Here is a 24,989-nt window from a genome sequence, read left to right on the forward strand (position 1 = left end):
TCAGCCTCTATTCTTTTCTCCTCCGAACCGTTTTCTGTTGACGCCTTCGGGCAAATACGCTTTCTCCCTTGCGCTTGCGCATTCCCAACCGAAGTGTTTTCTGTTTTCTCGGTTAAAACCCTGGAACTTTTCTGTTTCATTACAGAAAGGTCCCTGGACAGAAACCTTTATAACTTTTTAATAAAAAGGTAGTTTTGGGTGATTCTTTTTCTGACAATCTTCAAATTTTGTCTAGATTTTATGGGGATTATCTGAAAAATATTTGGCAAAGTTTCTGTGCATGTGTTGGTTTTCACGTTAGTATCCGTTTCGTGATTGCCGTAGGTTCCGGGAGAGGTGACGGAGCCGCGAACTTCGCCGAGCTAGACTCCGACTTCTCCGAACCAGGCAAGCATGTTTTGAACATTTGATATGACAGGTGTTTTGCATGTTTGCGTGAAAGTTGGTGCGTGGCATATGAGTGTCGGTAAATACCTCGTTGCTTGTAAGGCAACTACCCGGTTGTTCCAAAGTCGTGATGATCTCTGATGAGAGATGGCATAATCATGTGGTGACATGAAGGGCAGCAAGGGGGTACTGTTGTAGCATGCCAGCCTTGCGTCATCCGACTTTCTCCGACGTTAACGTGGTTGGAGCCACGTTATCGTTCTTTTTTTTCGCATGTTCCAAAGTTGCGATGATCTCTGATGAGAGATGGCCCAATCATGTGGTGACATGAAGGGCAGCAAGGTGGTACTGTTGTAGCATGCCAGCCTTGCGTCATCCGACTTTCTTCGACGTTAACGTGGTTGGAGCCGCGTTACCGTTCCTTCCCCCTTCCGTGCTACCACATGTCTCATTGCCAGGGATGCGGTTTAGTAAGTTGGTAACCTCTTCCCGTGTACACACCAAACAGAGAGGCCGGGATGATGGTACCTTGGCCCAGGATTAAAGCCAGTCATCCGGTCAGGGGGCATGGGTGTTTCCGGTTGGGACCGAGAGGGGGGGGGCACCCCCTTAAAGCGCGCGTATAGAAATTTGATCCCATGCTACGCGAGGTTGTAGCCTCCCCGTCTCAAGGTTTTTCTTGAACGATGCTTAGGGTGATCCCTGGCTTCGGATGGTTGAATTGGGTGTGTACTGGTTAGACGTGTTCCTCCCAAAACACCGTAGACGGAACTAGTCCCCGTGACTACTGAAATCCGTTGACTGTGGTTAAGTACAAACTCTGCAGAGCCAATTCTTTCCAAATCATCGTATCCCTGATCAAGAAATGAAACCATTATATCCATATCTATCCGCGTGGAAAGCTTGTTCCCGGCGAGCAAGCTCAAGTGGTAATCCAGTTTTATTTTTATTCCTGTGGATGGACTAACCCTATATTTGGTTCATGCTCGTGATAAATTATGTTCCCTAACTGTTGTATTATTGAGCCGTGATATAAGCCCTTTATGTGACGTCGCGCAGACGTCCGACTGTGGCGTGTTTTTGTTTCTTACATTAAATATAAGCCCTTTATGTGACGTCGCTCAGACGTCCGACTGTGGCATGCACCGTCCTTATTTTCTGTTATAAGCCCTTTATGTGGTGTCGCCTCGACGCCCGACTCTGGCATTATTATTCCGCATTTTCCGCTCGAGGAGTCTTTCAGACACTCGTTTGGCACCAGTATTACTATTCTGCAGTTTTCGCTCGAGGCGTCATTCAGACCCTCGCTTGGCACCCAGCATTTACTACCTCTATGCCTGAATTGTACTGGTTAACTTATTCATGTACTTCATGTTCGCATTTGTTATATCTTATGTCCGAACTGTCTTGCGAGTACTTTCATAGTACTCACCTGGCTTGTTGATTTGGCCAGATGTTGACGAAGGCGATCTCTTGGATGAAGAGTTTGATAGCGCGTCCGATGCCTAGAGGAGTCCCAGTCAGTCCTGCGCGATCCCGGATTTTGGTCACTTGTTTTGTTTACGCTTCCGCCACCCGCAATAAGTCTTCTCGAGCCTCACTCCGACGCTCGAAGAGTTGTAGTCTTTTGGAATCATATCACTCGCTTCGCGGTGATATCTCCACCACCGTTATTATCGTGAGTTAGTAGTTTGCCACCCTCTCCGCCGTATTGTTTTATCGGCGTGCATGTAATAAATTGTTGGGCAGTCTCTGCTCAACCTTGTATTATATTTAGTACTCCTGGTATTTTTACTGTGACCAAGATATTGTCTACCAGTGAGAAGGAATTCTTCCTCGCTGGTCCGTAAAAGGGATTGGTCTCTCAATAATTATTTTATTGAAAAACCGGTCGTGACAGTAAAGGGTTCAAAAGAGCCCCTACTTTTGTACACCGACAATTCTCATAACAGGTTGAAAGTTGGCGTGCGGTCTTAATATATGGTTTCGTATTGTTCTTTTCAACCTTCACTTCATTCCTATCATTTTTATCATTTCAGAGTTTCTTCTTGAAGGTTCTTCATGGTGGTTTGTGAATGATTTCTTTCATTCTCAAAGTGCCCTTCAAAGATTCTCCTCGAAGTTAAGATCTGCCAAGCTATACTCGAAAATAAACATGGTGTTCAACACATGTTTTGTTTTGAGGAGTTCAAGCATGTTTCATCTTCCATTCAAGTGTGCAAATCCTTTCTACCTTGTCTTTCGAGCTGGTCTTATGTCATTATTGACAAATTTCCCTCCGTGTTTCATGATTCATAAGTTGTAAAGAATGAGATATTAAACCCACCATTTTCTCTTCATTCAGGAGATCCTTTCAACCCATCAATCTCTTCGTTGGAGTTATCTTGGGTTGACCTCACCTAAAGCCTTCCCTAAGGAATGTCGCTATTGTGGTGCGTATTTGTGATCCAGGTTTTCTCTCTATCCTCTCGGTGAAAGTTTTGCATCTCTTTGTTGCTCTCAAGCATCATATTTTCGGCAAATAGCAGGCTTTAACCTCAAATTTTTGAAATGTTTCCATAAGGCCATTTGAAGCATATCTGTTGCTTGTTGATTCTTTCACCAATTTCCTTCAAGTCTTCTTCGCAAGGATGCTCTTTAATGTTCTATTGCGTTAGAAGATGTTGGTTTCTCCTCCGTTCTTTTCATCCCAAGTATCTAACTCAATTTCTTTTGCTAAGGAAGCATTGTGTTGGTGCTCTTTCCCAAGTTCCCTCCATGTTGCCAACTTCATGTTCTGCCTATCACTTCTCTGTTAATCAGGGTCACATACAATTGCTTCCATTTTCTCAAGTTCATGTTCTATGCCTTTCTTTTCTTCAACTGGAGTGGTTTCAAATTCTTTCTCATCCTTGATGCCATCTATTATCTCTTTGCAACCTCGTCTCACTCATTTGTCATAGAAGCAGCTTTATTTTACCTCTTTCTCTTCCTCTTCCTCTTCCTCTTCCTCTTCCTCTTCTCATTCCTAGATCTCAGGGAGAGATCTCTTGTAAGTGGGGGAGAGTTGTGATAGCCCGAGACCGACGCTCCAGAAGCCTCCCGCTATTTTCACTGTAGTCACATTAATTATTTGGTTGTGCTATTAATCATCACATCATTTGCATTGCATCGGCACTCCGTTGCCATCATTTTTTCAAAACTTGCATCCGTCCGTACTTGCCACTTCTCTCCGTCGTCTTCATTGATCGTTCCGAGTCCAACCACACACTTGCACGTGCCCCAACATCGTTAAATAATTATTTTCAAAGTGGGATTAAGATGTTCTCGGAATGGGTTGAAAGTTTACGTGTGGTCTTAATATTATGCAGGTAGACCACCTGCCAAATTTCGTCGCATTCAGAAGTTGTTTGGTACCCCAACCATTAAACTAGAGGCACTATATGCGGATAAACATAGGATGTTTTCGTAATAAAACGTGTTGCCGGGCTAACCAATTTCCCTCTCATCTCGGCCCAACAAATCTACATAGCCCACCTAAACCTACCCTAACCACCCTCCGCTCTAGAGCCTTCCGATTGTGATCGGAGGGCTCAGAAAACCCCCCAAAACCCTCAACCCTCACCATCCCTGCCTATTTAAGAAACCCCTACCCTACCCCTCTTCCGCATTTTCCATGCGCAGCCTCTCCACCGCCGCCACTTGTCCACCTTCTCCATCCTCCAGTCGCCGTGGCCCTGTGAACCCATCGTGGACCGGCTTGAACCCATCGGGGCCCGAGCCAGCTCACACGCCGCCGCCATTAGTGCCCGCCTCCGCCGCTCGCGCCCGAGCTCCCCTCACCATGCCGCCTGCTCACCCTCGCGCGAGATCTCCTGTCGACCGATGAGCTGCCAGAGACCGCAACCGGAACAGGCCGACCTCGCCGCCTCCTCTCCTTTCTCCTCCATCTCTCTCCCTTTCCACTCTAACCCAAGCTCGGAGCTCATGCCGCCACCTTGCCTCGCTGCCGCCTCGGGCCAGATCTGGCGGTCATGGCCCCTCCCATGGCTGGATCCGGCCCGATCTGCCCACCTGCGCCGCTACCCTACTGTTCGTCGACCCCGCCGCCGCGCCGAACCGTCGCCATGGCCTCTGCTTCGCCCGCTGGTACGCCCTCATTCCAGGATCCGCCAAGCCTTCCAACCAAAGAACATCTGGAACCGCTCCATCCTACTTTTCCTGCGAGGTCGAATTTTTGCTTGTCCTCAAATTTTTCACATGAGATTGCATTTAATGATGATGGTAACTTTGTGCATGTTTGTCCGATGGAAATGATCTTTCTATGAAAAGTGATCTACTCTTTGTGGGCTTAATGATGGTTGCATTTGCATCCTTCATAGGATTCATCTACATGTTGTAATCTCTGTTACAAAAGTGCATCATGTCGTAATCTACATAAAATTGTTAAAACATTCAAACTTACGTTGATCCTTGCCACCAATCCATAACTCATATGCATATGATTCCTTAAGGTCTTTTGCACTATGCAATGTTTATTCTAATGCGATGCCCATGGATGCCATGTCAAGTTTCTTTAGCATGTCTATTTCTTCCTCTTAAGTGGCTATCATGGTATAAATACATTCTTATTAACAGAAAGTTCCATTTTGTAAAAATCATAGTAATTAATAAATGCATCCTATGAATTTGTGCCTATGAAGTAAAATGAACATTGCAATGTATAATGCATGTACATATATTATTCATAAATATTGAAATTGGTTTACTTAATGTTTAGTGCATCTCAATTCAGCATCATAATTTTACTGTTTTGCAAATCCCAGATTTTCCCGAAGTCCCTAGAACTTAGCAAAACATTGCATTTTGCATAAATCATATTAAATTAACCATGATGCCCCTATGAACCTGAACATTATATGAAAATTGTAGCATGTTCAAGCAACTATAAATGCAGATCCTTTTCATATGTTTTAACAACATGCATATTGATATTCCGTTGCTCCCAAGTAGGCATCTTGCTGTTTTGGCAGATTACAATCAACACAAGTTGTTCAGGTACGTGATAGATTATGTTATATGTAGCCAGTTTGCTTGATACTTTGTTCATGTAAACATACATGCATCTAATATTGTAATTGTTTCATTCTAGGCAATGTGTTTGGTTACAAATATGGGAACACATTTGATTAACTAAAGAAAAGATGGTTGGGATCCACTCTTTTAAGATGCCAAAGCCTTTTGCACCAAAAATGACATTCAGATCCTAAATATGGATGCCATCTTTATTAAATGGGGTAAAATCAAGAAAAGGTGGGACAAACAATGTCACTATTGATCATTTTTTCCATGTGGTCATCTTCTATGATGTTATAGACTCCATCGCCACAAAGGTTGATCGTCATTTTAATGAGGTATCTTCAAAGTTGCTCTGGAACTTCTCTTGTCTTGACCATAGAGACTCATTTTCTAGGTTCAATGTGAAAAAGCCTGAGACTCACATAGAATTATCAAGAGTATTTCTCTTAGTATGAACGTGAACCTATAGAAGATAACCTAGAGCTATTCATTATTCATACCAGAAGAATTGAAAAAATGTCATGATATTGCAAGCTTGGCTAGAAAGATAGTTGAACTTGAATTATACAACATGTTTCCTATGATTTATCTCCTCATTGAGTTGGCATTGCTAGTACCAGTAGAGACGAAAACAATTGCAAGAGCCTTCTCAGCAACGAAAATCCTTAAGACCGAGTTGAGCAACATGATGTCCGGTGGTTGGCTTAGCTATTCGGTGGTGTGTTACATTGAGCGAGGAGGGATATTCAAAAGTCTTCATTGTGGTAAATTAAGAAAGATTTTCAAAAATATGGTAGGGAATTACCATTGCTTGGGTCTTCTAGACATCATTGAAAGTTTCATTATCGGTATGTTTTCGATTAACGAGTAAAATTTCTCGCTGTGTTGCGTTAGTGGGATTTGATATGCCTCGTCGAGAATAGCTATGTTTTGAACATGATTGAGATTTATCATATTTGGTGAGAACTGCTAAAAACGGGATGATTTATATGCATGTTTATGAATCTCGGAGGGTTATAAACAAAATCTAACACTAGTGTTTGATATTTTTAATAGCTAGATACATATTTTTTTTAGTTGTTTGGATTTACATCTTTGAGGTTAGCTATAGTTGATTTTTTAGCAAAAGCTATAGTTGGTAAAATTTATAAGAATAATATCCCAAATCAAGGGTAATTATTTTGGTATTGATTAACAGCTATACATGGGCCAAAAATATACAATGGTGGTCTACACGCGTCACGTCCATCTATATGACAATGAACCCTCAAAAAATCTCTTTTCTTTTGACAAAAATAATCAAGTTATGATGTAGCAGTAATTTGACAACCAAAAAATGACCCAGGTCAACAAAAAATTGTCAGATTTCCATGGTGCCTGTCATGATTTTAAGATCAACGGTCCATGCATGTTGTCATGATCCAATATTAATTTATCGCTAAGATCTTTGGAGATTTTCTGTTGTCTATAGTCACTACTAATTATAGGGATTAATAATATCTATCTTTAGAGTTGTCGATGCTCTTTTTATACTCTAACCTCACAGATTTCGTTTCACATCCTATCCTTACGAGTTTTCCTCGCCTTCGTTGATCTTAACTAGCAAATCCTAGCCTTAGACACAAGTGGGTAATATTTGTCAAGCCGAGTGACACCACGGAGACCATGGATGTCAAGTACCACAACGGCTTCGTCAAGAAGGTGAGGCAGGTGGCCGTTGTGCCGGCATTGGAAGGGGTGAAGTACAAGGAGTGCGACAGGAATCATGCATGCGCTGACTAGTGGTGGGCACGTCGTGGACGGCTGCAGGGAGTGAATACCGTTGGGGGACCTCAACCCCGCTGACGCGTCATCATACAAGTGCACGACATGCGGATGACACCACAACTTCCACCGCAAGGTGATGACGGAGAGGTCGCCGCCGTTGTCGCCCATGGCAAGAACCGCCATAGTAGTTGAGCCTAACTGCAAAAGACACTAACATAAAAAAACTTGTCATGGTAGCTGAAAAATGTCCCATGGTAGACGAAAAACGTCTAACACTGGTGTGTTACGCTGGTGGGAGGAGACGGGAAGGTCCGACATCGGAGGAGAATGCATCGGAGGCGTTGTGGCCGTTGGGTTAGTTGCGCTTATTGTTGTGCCTCCAGTTCCTGAAGATGTCCTTACTGATGCCAATGTCATGGCACCTCGCTTCGATGATGTCCTTATCGCGCTTCTGCAGGCGCCACCCTAGGTGCTTCGACAGCTCCTGCATGCGCATCTTCTGGTAGGCAGTGCACATGGTGCGGGACCACTTCCTCGCCGACATAACCACATGGTGCGGTGGCGCCATCGCCGGCGAGAGCTGGGCGGGGAGCCTCTGGATCTGCAGTGCCCCCAGCGGGCGGCTGTGTCATGGAGAAGAGATGTACGTAGGCAGCTGCTATGCCATCGGTGCCGGAGGATACACAGGTGGAGGCTGATGTGGTGGGGAGACGGAGCTCGTCGTCGTACTCCGTGGCATCCGAGTCATACTCTTTGTGCCATCCGAGTCGGTGTCAGAGTTGGCGACCGGGAGCCAGTCCTCCGGTGTCTGCTCCTCCCCGCGCTACGGCTGGCCATGGAGTATGATTGCAGCCATGGGCGGTAGCAGCAGCGACCTCTCCATCATCATCTCACAGTGCGAGCTGTAGTGGCAGCCACAGGCCGCCCACTTGTATGACGATGCGTCGGTGGGGTTCAGGTCCCGCAACGGCATCCACTCCCCGCAGCCGTCCATGACTTGCCCACTCGTAGCCAGCGCGTGGTTCCTACTACACTCCTTGTACTTCACCCCTTCCACCGCCAATGCCACGACCGCCTGCCTCACCTTCTTGACGAACCCTTTAGGGTACTTGATGTCCATGGCCCCCCTGGTGTCACTCGGCTTCACAAAGATTACCCACTAGTGTCTAATGCTTGGATTTACTAGTTAGGATCAACGAAGGCGAGGAAAACTCGTAAGGATAGGATGCGAAACGAAGTATGTGAGTTTAGGGTATAAAAAGAGCAACAATGACTCTAACGACAGATATTATTAATCCATGTAATTGGTAGTGACTATAGAAAAGAGAAAATCTCGAAAGATCGTAGTGATAAATTAATATTGGATCACTCAAGACAGGCACCATAGAAACCTAACAATTTTTTGTTTGACCTTGCTCATTTTTTAGTTCTCAAAATTACTGCTACATTGTCAATAGATTTTTTTGTCAAAAATAGCTTTTTGCAGGGGTCTTCGTCTCATAGATGGACAGGACGCGTGTAGACCACCATTGTACATTTTTTGCCCATGTATAGTTGTTAATCAATACAAAATATAATTACCCTAGATTTGAGATGTTATCCTATATAACTAAGAGATCCACCCCCACGAATCTATTTATCTTGACATGCAGCATATCGGCCTCAACATGTAGGCCCCACATGTGCCACCTTCTGCCACATCAGCGAATCTTTACATGCAGCTTTCAGTTACCAATGTGCAGAACCGACTGTCCACCTGCCTTCTCTCCGTTTCCACTTTCCAGCCATAAATCATGGATGCCTCTCTCCCTCCCTCGGAAATAAACACAAACCGATCAACCTCTCTCCCCCAGAAAAATTGACGCCAGTTTTCTCCTTGGCTACAGGTGCAGCAGGTCTGCAGGTGGGAGCCGATCTGTGCATTAAGGGTCCCCCCATGGCACGTCTGTTGGTGCTTCTCGCCTCCGCGGTTCTCTAAAATTCTCTATGGATGATCACCCTTGGCCCTTGCAGGTTTGGTGCCATATGTGCCCTAGTCCTCCCCTCCCGTTTGTGTCTCTATTCAGGCTAAGACAGCTTTGGTGTCGTTGGGGAGGTCAGTACCGGCCGGTTCCAATAGAATCGGACCGGCTATAGGTGAGTTTCCAATCTGAAGATCGCTTTCTTTTCATCCTGTAAAGAACGAATTGGACGACGCTGGACAGAGCCTCACCCATGGCATGGAGGGGTTATTAATACATATATTTGCCTTGAAGGAACGCCTAGTGTACCCGAGTCCAATCAGGTCACCACACCATCAAATTTTCAATATTTTTCCTTCTCATGCTAGAGGGAACGCATTGGTGTGACGAGGCAGGGCCTCAGCCATGGCGTTGAGGTTTTTCTTTTGGCTTGGAAGGAACGCCCAGTGTGCAGGAGTCCTTTCATCTGAATTTAGAACTCTGATGTTTCTAACAGTATGCACATTTGTAAATTGCTCCATTGAACAAATTAGTATACAAAGTGCTCTTCCCATCAGGTTATTCTCAGCCATCGTGTGGATATTTTTATTTTGGCCTAGAAGGAACGTCCAGTGTACATGTGTCCTTTCCTGTGAATTTAAAACTATGATATTTCTATTAGTATACAAGTTTGTACATTGCTCCATTGAGCAGGTTAGTATACAAAGTGCTCTTCCCATCAGCTTGTTATATATGTAAGCGCTACAATTTCAATCCACCATTGGGTATGCCTTTAATTGGCAAAGTTTATGATAGATATAGAAGCATCCGCATTTAATATCTTCGTATCTTAAATATGTTAGAATTTTAGCTGCTATTTTATTTATGAAACACATATAAGTAGATTGATGTTGACCGATTCATATAATGATTCGCTAATGTGGCCAAATAAGTTATTTCATGCAGTACATTCTACGTGCTTCTTTACATATTGTTGTTAATTAATTGCCCTAAGAGATCTTGATTTTGCATTTGTATACATTTTTCCTGCCTGCTGCATCCTGCCGATTTGGAGATGGTATAATAACTTATTATGGCGCCAATCTATTTTGTAATTGTGCAAGTTTAGTGTTCAGTACAGTTGTTTCGATGCATTAGGATACGTCAATTTTCACAGTAAAAAAAATACTCTTTAATGTTTCCTTAAGTTTTGTTACAAGATCTCCATAAGATATATATGATTTTGGTTAGTCCATTCCACATTGTCTGCCATAGGTATTGGCAATTTAAATACGGTCATTTTGTTGATGCAATTGCAAATTAATTGTGGTGGTTATTTGTATCGATTCCAAGTCTAACTGAACATAGTTCCTTTTCGTAGGTAACTTGTGTAGCTAACATGTAACATTCATATTAGTGAGGATGGTTTCTTCATATATGGAGTGTTAAGGATAAGACATCGGATATCACCGAAACATATAGCAACAATTTCATGCAGCAACGTGCGGGGTATTATTTAGTTCTTATAAATCTTACCAACTATAGCTTTTGCTAAAAAAACAACTATATAGCTAACCTCAAAGATGTAAATCCAAACAACTAAAAAATATCAAACCCCGGTGTCAGGTTTTGCTTATAACCCTTCGAGGTTCATAAACCAGCATAAAAATCATCCCTTTTTTCTCAGTAATCACCAGCTATGATAAATCTCAAGCATGTGCAAAACATAGCCAAAAATAATTTCGACGGGGCATATCAAATCCCACTAACGCAACACAGCGAGAATTCTTACTCAATAATCTGAAACATACCAATAATGAAACTTTTAATGATGTCTAGAAGACCTAGGAAATGGCAATGCCATGTCATCTTTCTGAAAATCATTCTTAATTTTGCCACGATGAAGACTTTTGAATATCCCTCCTCGGTCAATGTAACACACCATCAAATAGTTAAGCCAGCCACCAGACATCATATTGCGCAATTCGGTCTTAATGATTTTCGTTGCTGAGAAGGCTCTTTCAATTGTTGTAGTCACTACTGGTACTAGCAATGCCAACTCAATGAGGCGATAAATCATAGGAAACATGATGTATTGTTCTAGTTCAACTATCTTTTTATCCAGGCTTGCAATACCATGACAAGTTTTCAATCCTTCTCGTATGAATATGAATAGCTCAAGGTTATCTTCTATATGTTCACGTTCATACTTAGAGAAATACTCTTGATAAATCTCTATGAGTCTCAAGCTTTTTCACATTGAACCCAGAAAATAAGTCTCTAGGGTCAAGACAAGAGAAGTTCTAGAGCAGCTCTAAAGATACCTCATTAAAATGATGATCAGCCTTTGTGGCGATGGAGTCTATAGCAGCATAGAAGGTGTCCACATGGAAAAATGATCAATAGTGACATTGTTTGACCCACCTTTTCTTGATTTTCCCCATTTAATAAATATGGCATCCATATTTAGTATCTGAATTCCATTTTTTGGTGCAAAAGGCTATAACATCTTAAAAGAGTGGATCCCAACCATCATTTCTTCGTTCCCATATCTGTAACCAAACACATTGCCTAGAATGAAACAATTACAATTTTGGATGCATGTATGTTTACATGAACAGAATATCAAGCAAACTGGATACATATAACATAATCCATCACATACCTGAACAACTTATTCAACAACCAAAACCCAATTTGGAGAAGACAACATGACCAAATTTATCATCCCATCGGCCAGGCATAAAAAGATATCAACCTAATCAATAAGTCATATACTTTTGTGCACCATATTCCAACCAAACAAAGGCTACATTACATAGTTTCACATATGAACCAAGATGTCATCCATCTTTGTTTTCCTAAATCTACAACACAATCACTACTAACTACAATTGCATAATACAAGTTGTTTAAAATTCATAGAAATATACCTCTGCCTCTCCCCTTTTCCATTGGCTTTTTCTAGCCCCTTACCTCTCTATCTTCTGTCAGGTGTTGGCAACAAACGCAACAAGGCACTGCACCATACCGATCATGAAGGATGTGAAGCTTGCTTCCACTAACTGCTAGGCCCCACCCTCCATCGACGCTCGTTGTGCAGTACGCCCTACACAGTTGCACCCAACCACCCGCTTGCTCGAGGCCCTTATTTGTCGTTAACTGTCATGTTGTGTGATGGTATGTGGCGTCCTAGCCAGCCGCCGCCCTAGCTAGGTTTTGGAGTGAAGCATGTGCGTCTCGGTCTTGCGATTTGCGCCCCATGCATGCACATCGTCAGTGGCACTGGGTTCTTGCTCAATCTACATGTGGCCCAACTACGTCTTAGAATCTTAGTGGCCCATTCTCAGGTGAGCGGGGCTCTTTTGTCCGTTAGAGGCAAGAGTGAGCATAGGTAGAAATAATTACATCGAGTTAAGGTATGGTGGGAACAAGACGTTGCTCACTAGAGTCCTCCGCCGTCGAGTAGATGGCCATGCGTCCAGGGAACATTGGGAGAGCCTATCAATACTAATCCACCTCGACGCCACCCCACCGACAATCATCATCGAGTAGAAGCCGCAACCAGACATCGGTGATGAAGATGGTGGCCGACAACACAAAGGTGGACTAAGATGAGGTCTCAAGTAGCCTCTGGACACAAAGGATCAACGGCTCGTTTACACAAAGGATCATGTAGAACAACATGCGCTGAAGAGGAATAAGCCCCTTGAATGGGTGGTGGCCTCCTTATAGAAGCTGAAGCAACACTAAAAACCTGACTGCCTGGGATTTGCATCCGAAGACCGAAAGTGGGCCTCCAAGAAAGGAGGTTGAGATGGATGTCTTCCTCTGCTTGCACAGGGATTTGACAGACTCCCCACTAGTTTGATTTGTAGATGTGGTTGAGGAAATCTCGAACTCAAGTGAGGAGAAATGATGCCTATTCATTAAAGAAGAAAGAATATGCACCTATTCGAAAGGACCATGCATGCTTTTCTGTCCAGGAGACCAAAAGTGAAGCACGAGATCTCTGTTCAGGGTTTTATGTGTCTCTGGATATCGGGTAGGGATAAAATGGCAGGTGATTAAGGGATAGGGTAAGGGCAACGATCCAGTGAGATCCTAGACACAACCCTTGGCCGACATCTTGGCACCACCGTGGTGCCGAGAATAAAAAAGTATGAAGAAATCACTCAAAGGGAAGGGGGTTATTTAGAAGGGCATGTTCGGGACGAACCCAACAGAAGCCATCGATGAGAAAGCCCATGACAAAGACCATGCTGAGGACGACCATGAGAGGAGCTCAACGGTGCCTCCACTCATTGTGGAACACCCGGATCTATCCATTAAGGACGCAACCACTCTAAGAAACAAACCTACAACTATAAAACAGTAGCGGGACCCACCCCCCTGACACCTCACCGGTATGGGGAGGAGGATAATTTCAAGAGGGTTGTGGAGAAGAGAGGCAGAGAGAACAAGGCGAGAGGGGGTTGAGGTGCTTGTGAGCTCTGTTTGACCTCAATCAGTTTTAGATGTCAATTCACATCGTCGGTAAGATAGACACGATGCGTGTACATACATCTATTGCCAAGTATAGTTGCTAATCAATACAATGGCATGGCAGTAAATATTTTTGATTGATTCCCAATTTGAGATGTAACTAGACAAACAAGACCTATAAATTGTTCTTCAATACTTGAGTTGTAACTCGGGTCATTACATAGTCAAGAAACACGTAAATCATTCTTGTTCAATTTTACTACTATAGCTAATATAAAAGACGTAAAACCCAAACAAATAAAAATATGTATCTAAAATATAAAATTGTGAACTGAGCATAGCTCAGATGGTTAGTTCCTTGTGCTGGAATTAGCCCACCAGGGTTCAAGTCCTACACTTAGCACCCGTGCTCGCATTTTTCTGGATTTATTTCAAGTCTCCTGGCGATGTTCGTTTAGTGGGAGAGGGGACATTTCCGTTGGGTATGAAGCGCCAGTGGTGACTTCATCCATCTCAAGATTTTGTGTCCGCTTGGTATTTTGAAGGTGCTCATAGAAATAGGTAGTGCGTACATGGATTCATATGGGTGAGTATATGTGCATATGTGGTTGTACTATGTTAAAAAAATCGTACCATGGTCATATTTTGCTTATAAACATCTTAGGTTCATATGTGAAACATATAAATCTTTTTATCAATTATCACCAACTATGATAAATCTCAATCATGTACAAAACATAGCCTAAAATATTTTCCACAAGCCATATCAAACACCAATAACGGAGCACAACAAGAATATTTACTGATCTTGGATTTTAAACATCTTTTGTATTGTCTAATACTCATCCGTTTCATAATGTAGTGTGTTAGATTTTTTTGAAAAGTCAAACTTTGCAAACTTTGACCAAGTTTGTAGAGAAAACTATTTATATCTACAATATCAAATATATAAAATATGAAACTACATCTTATGTTGAATCTAATGATATATGTTTGACATTTTAGATGTAAATGTTTTTCTCGATAAACTTGGTGAATGTTTGTGACATTTTACTTTTCAAAAAAATATGCACTGCATTATGGAACAGAGGGACTACGTGTAAAGGAATGTGTAACCCATATATTTTATCCTATGTCACAAACTGAGCCATGACATGGCATAATGGCATACAACATTTGTTCACCAGCTTAATTCGCAAAACTCAAAACCATAATGCATCATTAGTTTTTTCTTGATCATTGAATTAGAGTTGTCATTTGCATCATGAGATAAGATATGTTAAGTTTTTATCACTTGGCACTAGTTAAAGAAATTCTTAGATACATAACTCTATAACTTTGTGGCCTTTGGCTATATAATATCTTGAAATGACAATGCAAGTTCTTTTAATTTATGGTCCGACAGCCAATAGTCGTGTAGATTATTGGTGTTAGTTGTGGCTAAGGAAAGCAAAATCTCAAAAATTATACAAGGGATATGAATAAAACAATTGCCTCTCATTTTTTGGAAAATGCCAAACCACACCACAATGATCAATTTTGCTTGACCATGTATCCGGGTTATTCATTTATCATCAAATAATCAAGAAAGGTTTGAGTCTATTTTTTAATCAATTGCCCGACGAAATTTTTAAAACCATAGCAAATCATATATACCACCATGTTATATGTGTACTATTAAAACTGTTATTCGTGAGAAATGTCAATCATGTTTGTTGACAAAATGTCACAATGTATAACTAGGGAAGAATGTTAATCACGTGATTAGTTAGTGGCTAACTAATCGCATCTTCATCTCCTATTGCATAACTACTAATTGGTATCTTTAGAAAATAACTAATGGGTGAAAGCTACTAGTGTATACATGTCCATCTCCTCTTGAATCACTGATGATTTGTATCTTTAGAAACTAACTAATGCATCCTAGTTTCTGTAGTTTTCGCGCTCGAATACACCTGCACCCAGATGATCAGTAAAATCCGGAAAAAATGGTGAAAATATTTTAAAAAACTGATTGACAACAAACATGCTTGAGTATTATACTCCCATACAAATTTGATGGAAACAACATTCGACGTGTCTAGGGAAAAAAACAAAAATTGTACTCCGAGAATGCTATTTTTGAAGCATTATTGGAGTGCCTATATTTTTTTACCCAAAGAATGTGAATGTCATCTCTTCACAAAAAATATGCGTAAGGAGAACACTTAAGAATGTTTCTCTCCAAAAAAAACTTCAAATTTTTCTTGCTATGCATGTCCATCTACGATCAGAATGACACTTTCACATCTCCTCTTGCATCACTATGGGCTAACGTTAACTATGTGTTTAACTTGGAGTAAAATGCATAGGTGGATTGTCAAAGAGGACATGAATATTTCTTAGTGATAGACTAACCCCAGATGACTTTGAATTTCTTATGGTTGTAATCATTAACCGTGTAGTTCATGAGTGGAGGGAATTATTTTGCAAAGAATTCTTAGACATAGATCACTAGAACTCACAACCTCCCGTGAACTCACACCCTCCCATGAACACCCACCCTTCTGTATGGCTCAAGCGGCAATGCTACACACCAAGCCATACCATGACTGCATCCATCAGTTACAAATATGCACTATCTCCTATCCAACTACACGGCTGGCATTTGCTAGCTAGAACTCATTAGCTTCTAAAGGTATACTATTAATTTCTCAATATATACATGATTAATTTCTCAAGATTTACCATAAATATATACGCATTTATTTGGAGATTTCTTATTATGACCTGGATTTATCTCAAGAGAGAACTCATATATAGGAAAATAGTTGTATCTATCAAATTGTTGAGTATGTACGCGTAGTATGCAGTATATAAGAATGTTTAGGTAGTATAGATACTACTATTTTGGTAGTATGTATCATATTTTGAGTATGCTTCTTTTTACGTACAAATATGTACATATTTCACAAATATAATAAAAACAATGGGTCAACTTGCAGTTTTTTCATGTAACTTACTTTGAAGTATCTTATATATAGTGTATAAACATGCTTATAATGATAAAGTATTATATATATATATATATTACTGCATAATAGTATGTGAGACATGAGGGTAACTAACCCCAGGTGGTAGGATGTACTTTCCATATATAGAGCAACACTATTCTGATCTTAGGATCATAATAATATTCAAATTACCGCGCGCCCTATATAGGCCCTGATGGACTTGTTCCCGAACTCCTCACCTGCAGAGACAAAAGAAAAAAGCAACCCACCCGCCCGTCTCCACCTTCCTCCGAAAGCCACCAGCCGTTGGGATCCTACCGCTGCACTCTGCGCGCCGATGGCTACCGAGTCCCGACGCTCCACCCAGCACGCTGCCAGCCGTTGTTTCATGCTCGTCGATACCCAGTTGTTGCCCGCCGCCGCGTGCATCCCCAGGCGTTGCCTCCCTCGCACCGTTCCCTATCTCACCACCCCTTGCCCCGATTCACCCGCCGGCCTCCGCCACTTCGTCGGGACCAGATAACCGGCCGCCGTGCCTCCAAGGCCAAAGAATACGGTCATTGTCCCACCTTCCTAGTTCCTACCCCATGCAGTGTCCCTCCTTCCTCCCCCGACCGCACCCGCCTTCAATGCCAAAAAATACAGTTCCCGTCCCACCTTACTACCCTGTCTGCGGACCCACCTTCCTCCTCAGGCTGGGTTTCGGCGCCCCACCTTCCGCCTCCGGTCGGGCGCACGACTCGTCTGCTGCCGCCACACAACTTCCCCCATCGCCTGCATTTCCCGTAGAAAGCGGCTGCCATGTGGCGAGTGGCTGCCACTTAATCACTCTGCGGCTTCACACCACACTGATTGATGACATGGGTCGAGGTGGAGTGGTTGGGTGAGGTAGTTTTGCCTCCGTGAGTCCCGGCAGGCCCTGCCGGGACGTCTTGGACATTTTCTTCCGGAGGCGACCCTGCCCTCACCGAGCTCGTCTGCCCGGCAAGGGAGGCTTTTCTACTGGTGGTTCTTGCTTCTCTGACTTGATCTTGCTCCTCTTGATCTGCATGCTGGTCATTCGAAGATCTCAGTCTCCTGTACTCTGGTATGGCCTGGTGCCGTAATTTCGCTCCCGTGCCTGTGTACAGTATGGGAAACAGACACAGGGTTTGTTGCACCGACAGAAGCCCCCGGGCCTGCCCTGATCACGCTGCTGAGCATCATCAGGGTAGGCCCTAATAAGTGCACAGGCGGGGGGGGGGGTGCTGAAGAGGCTGGTTTCTTGAGGTCTTCTTCGCTCCTTCATTAATCTTGAGCCCGGGCCAGTTTCCGATTTCTCCGCACGTCATATGTGACGTTATGAAAAAACTCAGATCGTGGTCCGTCGGGCCCGGGCCAGGTCTACCCTCATCTTTCATCCATGATTTATTGTTTGTCGAAGAAACAAAACTAAGTTGAGGTATTGCTTTCTCATATGTGAATGAGATGCCATGTAAAAAAAGTATAGTAGAAGAGAAATTGCTTTGTTGTTGTGCTTGCACAACTATGTAATTTTTTTGTTTTTGCGAAGGTGAAAATGGTGTGTTTGAGAAGGTCAAAGTATGCTGAGTACATATTGTCATTTTTGCAACCACCGAAGGCAAACAATTGTAAATTTTAGTATGAATGTGACTCGAAGTTCTCTGGAAAATTAGTAATAAAAAATATGGATGTCCAGAATGTACTAAGGGATGCAGGCCAGGGTGTTGATTTTCTATAGATTTTGCACGGGACTGTAACTTTGTATAATTTGCAGCACCCTGTGATAGGTGGAAACTTGTTTTTTCCTTGTGATATTACCACTTCAAAGTCGTGGGGAAAGTCCTGCTTCTAAAGGTATACTATTAATTTCTCAATATATACATGATTAATTTCTCAAGATTTACCATAAATATATACACATTTATTTGGAGATTTCTTATTATGAGCTGGATTTATCTCAAGAGAGAACTCATATATAGGAAAATAGTTGTATCTATCAAATTGTTGAGTATGTACGCGTAGTATGCAGTATATAAGAATGTTTAGGTAGTATAGATACTACTATTTTGGTAGTATGTATCATATTTTGAGTATGCTTCTTTTTACGTACAAATATGTACATATTTCACAAATATAATAAAAACAATGGGTCAACTTGCAGTTTTTTCATGTAACTTACTTTGAAGTATCTTATATATAGTGTATAAACATGCTTATAATGATAAAGTAGTATATATATATATATATATATATATATATATATATATATATATATATTACTGCATAATAGTATGTGAGACATGAGGGTAACTAACCCAGGTGGTAGGATGTACTTTCCATATATAGAGTAGCACTATTCTGATCTTAGGATCACAATAATACTCAGATTACCGCGCGCCCTATATAGGGCCTGATGGACTTGTTCTCGAACTCCTCACCTGCAGAGACAAAAGAAAAAGGCAGCCCACCCGCCCGTCTCCACCTTCCTCCGAAAGCCACCAGCCGTTGGGATCCTACCGCTGCACTCCGCGCGCCGCCGGCTACCGGGTTCCGACGCTCCGCCCAGCACGCTGCCAGCCATTGTTTCATGCTCGTCGATACCCAGCTGTTGCCCGCCGCCGCCTGCATCCCCAGGCGTTGCCTGCCTCGCACCGTTCCCTATCTCACCACCCTTTGCCCCGATTCACCCGCCGGCCTCCGCCATGTCGCCGGGACCAGGTAACCGGCCGCCGTGCCTCCAAGGCCAAAGAGTATGGTCATTGTCCCACCTTCCTAGTTCCTACCCCATGCGGTGTCCCTCCTTCCTCCCCCGACCGCACCCGCCTTCAATGCCAAAAAATACAGTTACTATCCCACCTTCCTACCCTGTCTGCGGACCCACCTTCCTCCTCAGGTTGGGTGTCGGCGCCCCACCTTCCTCCTCCGGCCGGGCGCACTACTCGTCTGCTGCCGCCCCATAACTTCCCACATCGCCTGCATTTCCCGTAGAAAGAGGCTGCCATGTGGCGAGTGGCTGTTAATCACTCTGCGGCTTGACACCACACTGATTGACGACATGGGTCGAGGTGTAGTGGTTGGGTGAGGTAGTTTTGCCTCCGTGAGTCCCGGCAGGCCCTGTTGGGACGTCTTGGACGTTCTCTTCCGGAGGCGACCCTGCCCTCACCGAGCTCGTCTGCCCGGCAAGGGAGGCTTTTCTCCTGGTGGTTCTTGCTTCTCTGACTTGATCTTGCTCCTCTTGATCTGCATGTTGGTCCTTCGAAGATCTCAGTCTCCTGTACTCTGGTACGGCCTGGTGCCATAATTTCGCTCCCGTGCCTGTGCACAGTCTGGGAAACAGACACAGGGTTTGTTGCACTGACAGAAGCCCCCGGGCCTGCCCTGATCGCACTGCTGAGCATCGTCGGGGTAGGCCCTAATAAGTGCACATGCGGGGGGGGGGGGGGGGGGGGGGCTGAAGAGGCTGGTTTCTTGAGGTCTTCTTTGCTCCTTAATTAATCTTGAGACCGGGCCAGTTTCAGATTTCTCCGCACGTCATATGTGACGTTACGAAGAAACTCAGATCGTGGTCCGTCGGGCCCGGGCCAGGTCCACCCTCATCTTTCATCCATGATTTATTGTTTGTCGAAGAAACAAAACTAAGTTGAGGTATTGCTTTCTCATATGTGAATGAGATGCCATGTAAAAAAAGTATAGTAGAAGAGAAATTGCTTTGTTGTTGTGCTTGCACAACTATGTAATTTTTTTTGTTTTTGCGAAGGTGAAAATGTTGTGTTTGAGAAGGTCAAAGTATGTTGAGTACATATTGTCATTATTGCAACCACCGGAGGCAAACAATTGTAAATTTTAGAATGAATGTGACTCGAAGTTCTCTGGAAAATTAGCAATAAAAAATATGGATGTCCAGAACGTACTAAGGGATGCAGGCCAGGGTGTTGATTTTCTATAGATTTTGCACGGGACTGTAACTTTGTATAATTTGCAGCACCCTGTGATAGGTGGAAACTTGTTTTTTCCTTGTGATATTACCACTTCAAAGTCGTGGAGAAAGTTCTGCTTCTCATGTTGTTGTACTGCGAACAATATATACACAAAAAGGATATAATGCATACACATAAAAGTTCTGGATGCTTAAAAAAGATGTTGAAGATCATTTACCAAACTTCATTTTAGTCCATTATGTAATACGACACAAAATAATTGGTACAAGAAAGATAAGACATTTAAAAAATTGGGTGAAAAGGGAGAGAGGGTTAGAGCAAAAAATTATTAACAAAAGCCACACCCATAAAAATTGTTAACTTTAGAAGTTCAAATTCAATAAAGCTGAGAGTTCAGGAATAATAATAAAAGCAAAAAGGTGACACACAGATGTTTGTACAGATTTCCTCCATGTATTTCCTCGTTACTAGTAATAAACAAAACGTCCAGATATCCCTTGTTTGCAACAACCCGAGTAAATAATTATTTTTCATTTTTTCTTGAAGTTCAAACTGGTGAACCCAGGCCGTTCAATGTTGCGAACCCAGGCCATTCAAGTCCCCTGATCTCCCTCGTTTCTAAAAAAGGATTTTCCCCATTTTAAATTTGAAGTTATAAAAAAGGATGTTCCCCGTTTCTAAAAAACTAGAAGGTCAAATTAAAATAAGGGAGTGGTTCAATGTTTTTCATTTTTTACAAAACTTGGATTTTTGACATTAATGAAAAATAAAACAAGAAGTCCAAATTAAAAGATGGAGCAATTTAATGTTTATAAAAAACTCAGGTTTTCATCGTTACTAAAGAACAAAACCAAGAAGCCCAAAAGGGATTTTCTTCAATACTAAAGAATAAAGCCATGAAGTTCAAATTTGTAAAACGAAGTAGTTTAACCTATATAAAAAACTCAGATTTTCCTTGTCAATAAAGAAGAAAACCAAGAAGTTCAATTGAAAAAAGCGGAGCAGTTCGAAAATTATATATAGGAAAATAGTTGTATCTATCAAATTGTTGAGTATATACGCGTAGTATGCAGTATATAAGAATGTTTAGGTAATATAGATACTACTTTTTTGGTAGTATGTATCATATTTTGAGTATGCTTCTTTTTACGTCCAAATATGTACATATTTTACAAATATAATAAAAACAATGGGTCAACTTGCAGTTTTTTCATGTAACTTACTTTGAAGTATCTTATATATAGTGTATAAACATGCTTATAATGATAAAGTAGTAGGGTAACTAACTCCAGGTGGTAAGATGCACCTTCTTCTAATCCCAGGATTAGAATAAATCACGGCGCGCTGTATAGGGCCCGATGGATGTTCCTGAGATCCGAAAATTCCACCGAACAGAATAATAAAATAATCCCCCCGTACCTCCCCACGCCCCCACTTCCTCCCCGATCCAGCCACCATGCCCACGCCCCCACTCCCTCTCCCATCCAGCCACCCACCATCGTCGGCGTCGGCCCACCAACGCCCCGGGAATCGGCTGCCGCACCGCCCCCGCTCCGAAAACCGGCCACCGCTTCCCTCCCTTACCGCGCCGCCGCCGCCGCTTCCCTCCCCGGACTGCGCCACCGCCGCTGTCACCCTCCACGGATCATGCCACCGCCGCCTCCCTCCCCGGATTGCGCCGCCACCGTCCGCCGCTAGCTACCGCTGCCTGTGCAGTCCTTCGCTAGCTACCGCTGCCTCTGCAGTCCTTCGCTAGCTACCGCTGCAGTCCACTGCTAGTTCTTGCGGGGGAGGCAGTGCTGCTCCGGCTACCCATGCGTCACCGGCTGCCGCCGCGAACGGCGTCCGGACGCCATCACGTACTGCCCCCCGGAGCCGCCTCCAGCGCGTACCTACTACAGCCTCAGGACAAACCTCTTCCACGCGGGCGACTGGCCGCTCAAACTTCCCCTCGCCGGCCGTCATGGGCCTCTGTATCCTCTCATGGCGGCTCCTCCCCTGTGGCACAAGCAAGGTCAACTGCGACTGGATGAGACTCAAAAAATGGTGGTACGTACTGGAACAAATACTCCTGGCATACCCATGTCGTTGGCAGCAAAAGGTATTTCAGTTACTAGTTCTTCCATATGCTAGAGGAATTTCTTTCAACCCACCTTGAGCAGAGCTCGTGGCATCAATTCTTCATTGTTCTGTGTGAAAATTTATGAGCAGGAAGGAATAGTTCTGCCCGATGAGCAGTTCCAGTTGAGTTCTCCCTACAGATAGTTTGACTTTTATTTTCAAGCATTAAGTTATCCTAGATATTTGATTGGTACTCCACCTTGCAATCAAGGAAGCTCTGAAAATGAAACACGTGATGTTTGATACACCTTGGTACACCACGACTCAAGCTCTCTGCATTTTTTGTTAAAGGTCATCGGGCTGGGCACCGGCTGCTTATGTGTTGTACGCCTTGGGCGTCCCTGTGCTGGTGATGAGCGTGATGGCCGTGCATTGACCTGCATCGCCTGTCCGAACTGTGCCGGCCATGCGTCCGACAACCTCGTCCATCCCTGATCACCTCTTCCGCGCAATCAGCGGCACATACACAGACATGCCTGTGCTGTATTATACTTGAACTTCAGAGCTTCTGAACTCTCTGAATCGGTGTGCATGTTTTTATATTGTGTCATTGCATAGCTCCACCACTGAATTTGGAAATTCAGTCAATGCTTAAACTTGATAAAAAAGAGCAAGAAACAGTGACAGATTATGTGTGTTTTTCACGGAAGTGAGCTGGGAATTTAGATCTTCCTTTTCATAATATTAAGGGCATCGATCATTCAACTATTTATGTTATCCTTCATGCTCTGACTTGAGTGAAGTTATGTGAACTAGCATAGTATATTGTAATTTTCTGATTTTGAGTCGTGGCATATAGTCCTCACACAAAGTAGTTGCAAATATATTGAAGTATATTATGCACATAGTTATCCTCCCTAATGCCTAAACTGGTACCTTTTCAATCTTTGTGTTGACTACTAAACATAATTATTGTAGGTCTTCCCTGACCCATGGTCACGCGAAAGCGGTGCTGCTTCGGCAAGCTCCTCTGTCCCCCGAGCACAGTGTTGTCCATGACGGTCTCCTCCCTCCTGTTCCCTCAGCGAGGATGATGTCAATTTTTTGCGAAACAGAAAGTTATGTAGTTCTTCAGTATATGTCCATAGAAACCTATGACAATTTCTTCAGTAGCAGTTCAACAGAAAATCCTGCTGTAGTTCTTGAGTATTGTTCCATTAGAATTTCATGTTATCTAAGTATTTTTAGTACTTGCTATTGCAGATAAGTGTTTGTTAGAATTGACATTCTGTTAGTAAAGTACCATTCTTCAGTATATGTTCTGAAAATTTCATCTTTTGTGTGCCTGGTGTGAATCGTTGGTCTTCTCTCACTTTTGCTCCTGGATTAGAGGTAGCATGTTGATTTTCGCACTTGATGAAGAACATATCCTAAAATGTGAAAAAAATTGTTCCCCAATGAATAATTTATTGTCGTAAAGATCTATTTTCTTCCAGAGTGATGAAGTTTTGCTCCTAAACAAAGAACTTTATGTTGGTCCTGAATGAGGAGGTAGTATAGGGAACTACATGTACGTGTTTTTCCAAAAACTTTCTTAAACCATTTTTGATGAAGTATAGGGAACTTCATGTACGTGTTGCTCCCAAAACGATATGAAACTTTGTGTGTACAATTTTTTAATATACAATATTGATTGAGAACTAAAAAGGGCATGCTTTTTTAATAATCTAGAAGTTCAACGACTTCCACATAGAAAGTTCAAAGGACATTATTTTTTAGGGAGAACACATCCTGCCTAGAAGATGCATATGGAATAAAATGTAAATTTGCAATGAAGTTCATATATAAAAAGAGTTGAAGTTTGCATAGAGGAAAAGGTGAATTTCTGAAAAAAGGTACATGTTTTCTAATTCCAGATGCTTATATGGTCGTCCTGTGACACTGAAATCTTTTACATTTTAGGTGAGCCAAATTTTTGTGTGGATGTGTTGTGCATGTGCTTGTGCATAGTACACTGAATAGAACAAAAAAGAATATTATGGGTGCCCTCTAAATGTTTGTCCTACTGCTTAGTAGAATTGACCGAAAATTTCCTATTGTTTTTGCACATGTTGGATTCAAGGGAAAACGTGTATAAAAAAGGTGTGATTTCGAAAGTTCAGGTGTAACGAACATCGAAGTTCAAACCAATAAAATGTAAAAAAAATCATGGAATTCAAAGAATAAAAACTATGGAGTTCATGAAAAAAATAATAGCACCCGAAGTTCCCGTTTCAGAAATTCCGAAGTTCACGTGTACCACGTACAGAAGAAAAATCATCAAATGAAAAAAGGAACCGCCTAGGCCATTTCACCGA

General features: G+C 42.7%; 1 protein-coding gene and 1 long non-coding RNA gene across 2 annotated transcripts; one reads left to right on the plus strand and one right to left on the minus strand.

Moving 5' to 3' along the window:
• Positions 1 to 7,567: 7,567 nt before the first annotated feature.
• LOC123164893 (zinc-finger homeodomain protein 9-like) lies at positions 7,568 to 8,349 on the minus strand. The gene is made up of 2 exons (XM_044582502.1): positions 8,142 to 8,349; positions 7,568 to 7,835 (listed from the first exon to the last, which is right to left on the minus strand). The coding sequence occupies exons 1-2, from the start codon at positions 8,330 to 8,332 to the stop codon at positions 7,568 to 7,570; spliced, it is 459 nt and encodes a 152-aa protein (XP_044438437.1). The 5' UTR covers positions 8,333 to 8,349.
• Positions 8,350 to 22,021: 13,672 nt separating this feature from the next.
• Positions 22,022 to 23,947, plus strand: LOC123164900 (uncharacterized). The gene is made up of 2 exons (XR_006482715.1): positions 22,022 to 22,620; positions 22,984 to 23,947. It is a non-coding gene; the product is annotated as an uncharacterized lncRNA (long non-coding RNA).
• Positions 23,948 to 24,989: the final 1,042 nt, after the last annotated feature.

The sequence above is a fragment of the Triticum aestivum genome, chromosome 1D, assembly GCF_018294505.1.
Source record: "Triticum aestivum cultivar Chinese Spring chromosome 1D, IWGSC CS RefSeq v2.1, whole genome shotgun sequence".
Classification (NCBI taxonomy): Eukaryota; Viridiplantae; Streptophyta; class Magnoliopsida; order Poales; family Poaceae; genus Triticum; species Triticum aestivum.

Coding starts and splice junctions, on each gene's coding strand:
- LOC123164893 (XM_044582502.1), bottom strand. CDS start 8,332: ATGGACATCAAGTACCCTAAAGGGTTCGTCAAGAAGGTGAGGCAGGCG. Junction 7,836..8,141: donor ACCGACGCATCGTCATACAA/GTGGGCGGCCTG, acceptor TCCATGACACAG/CCGCCCGCTGGGGGCACTGC.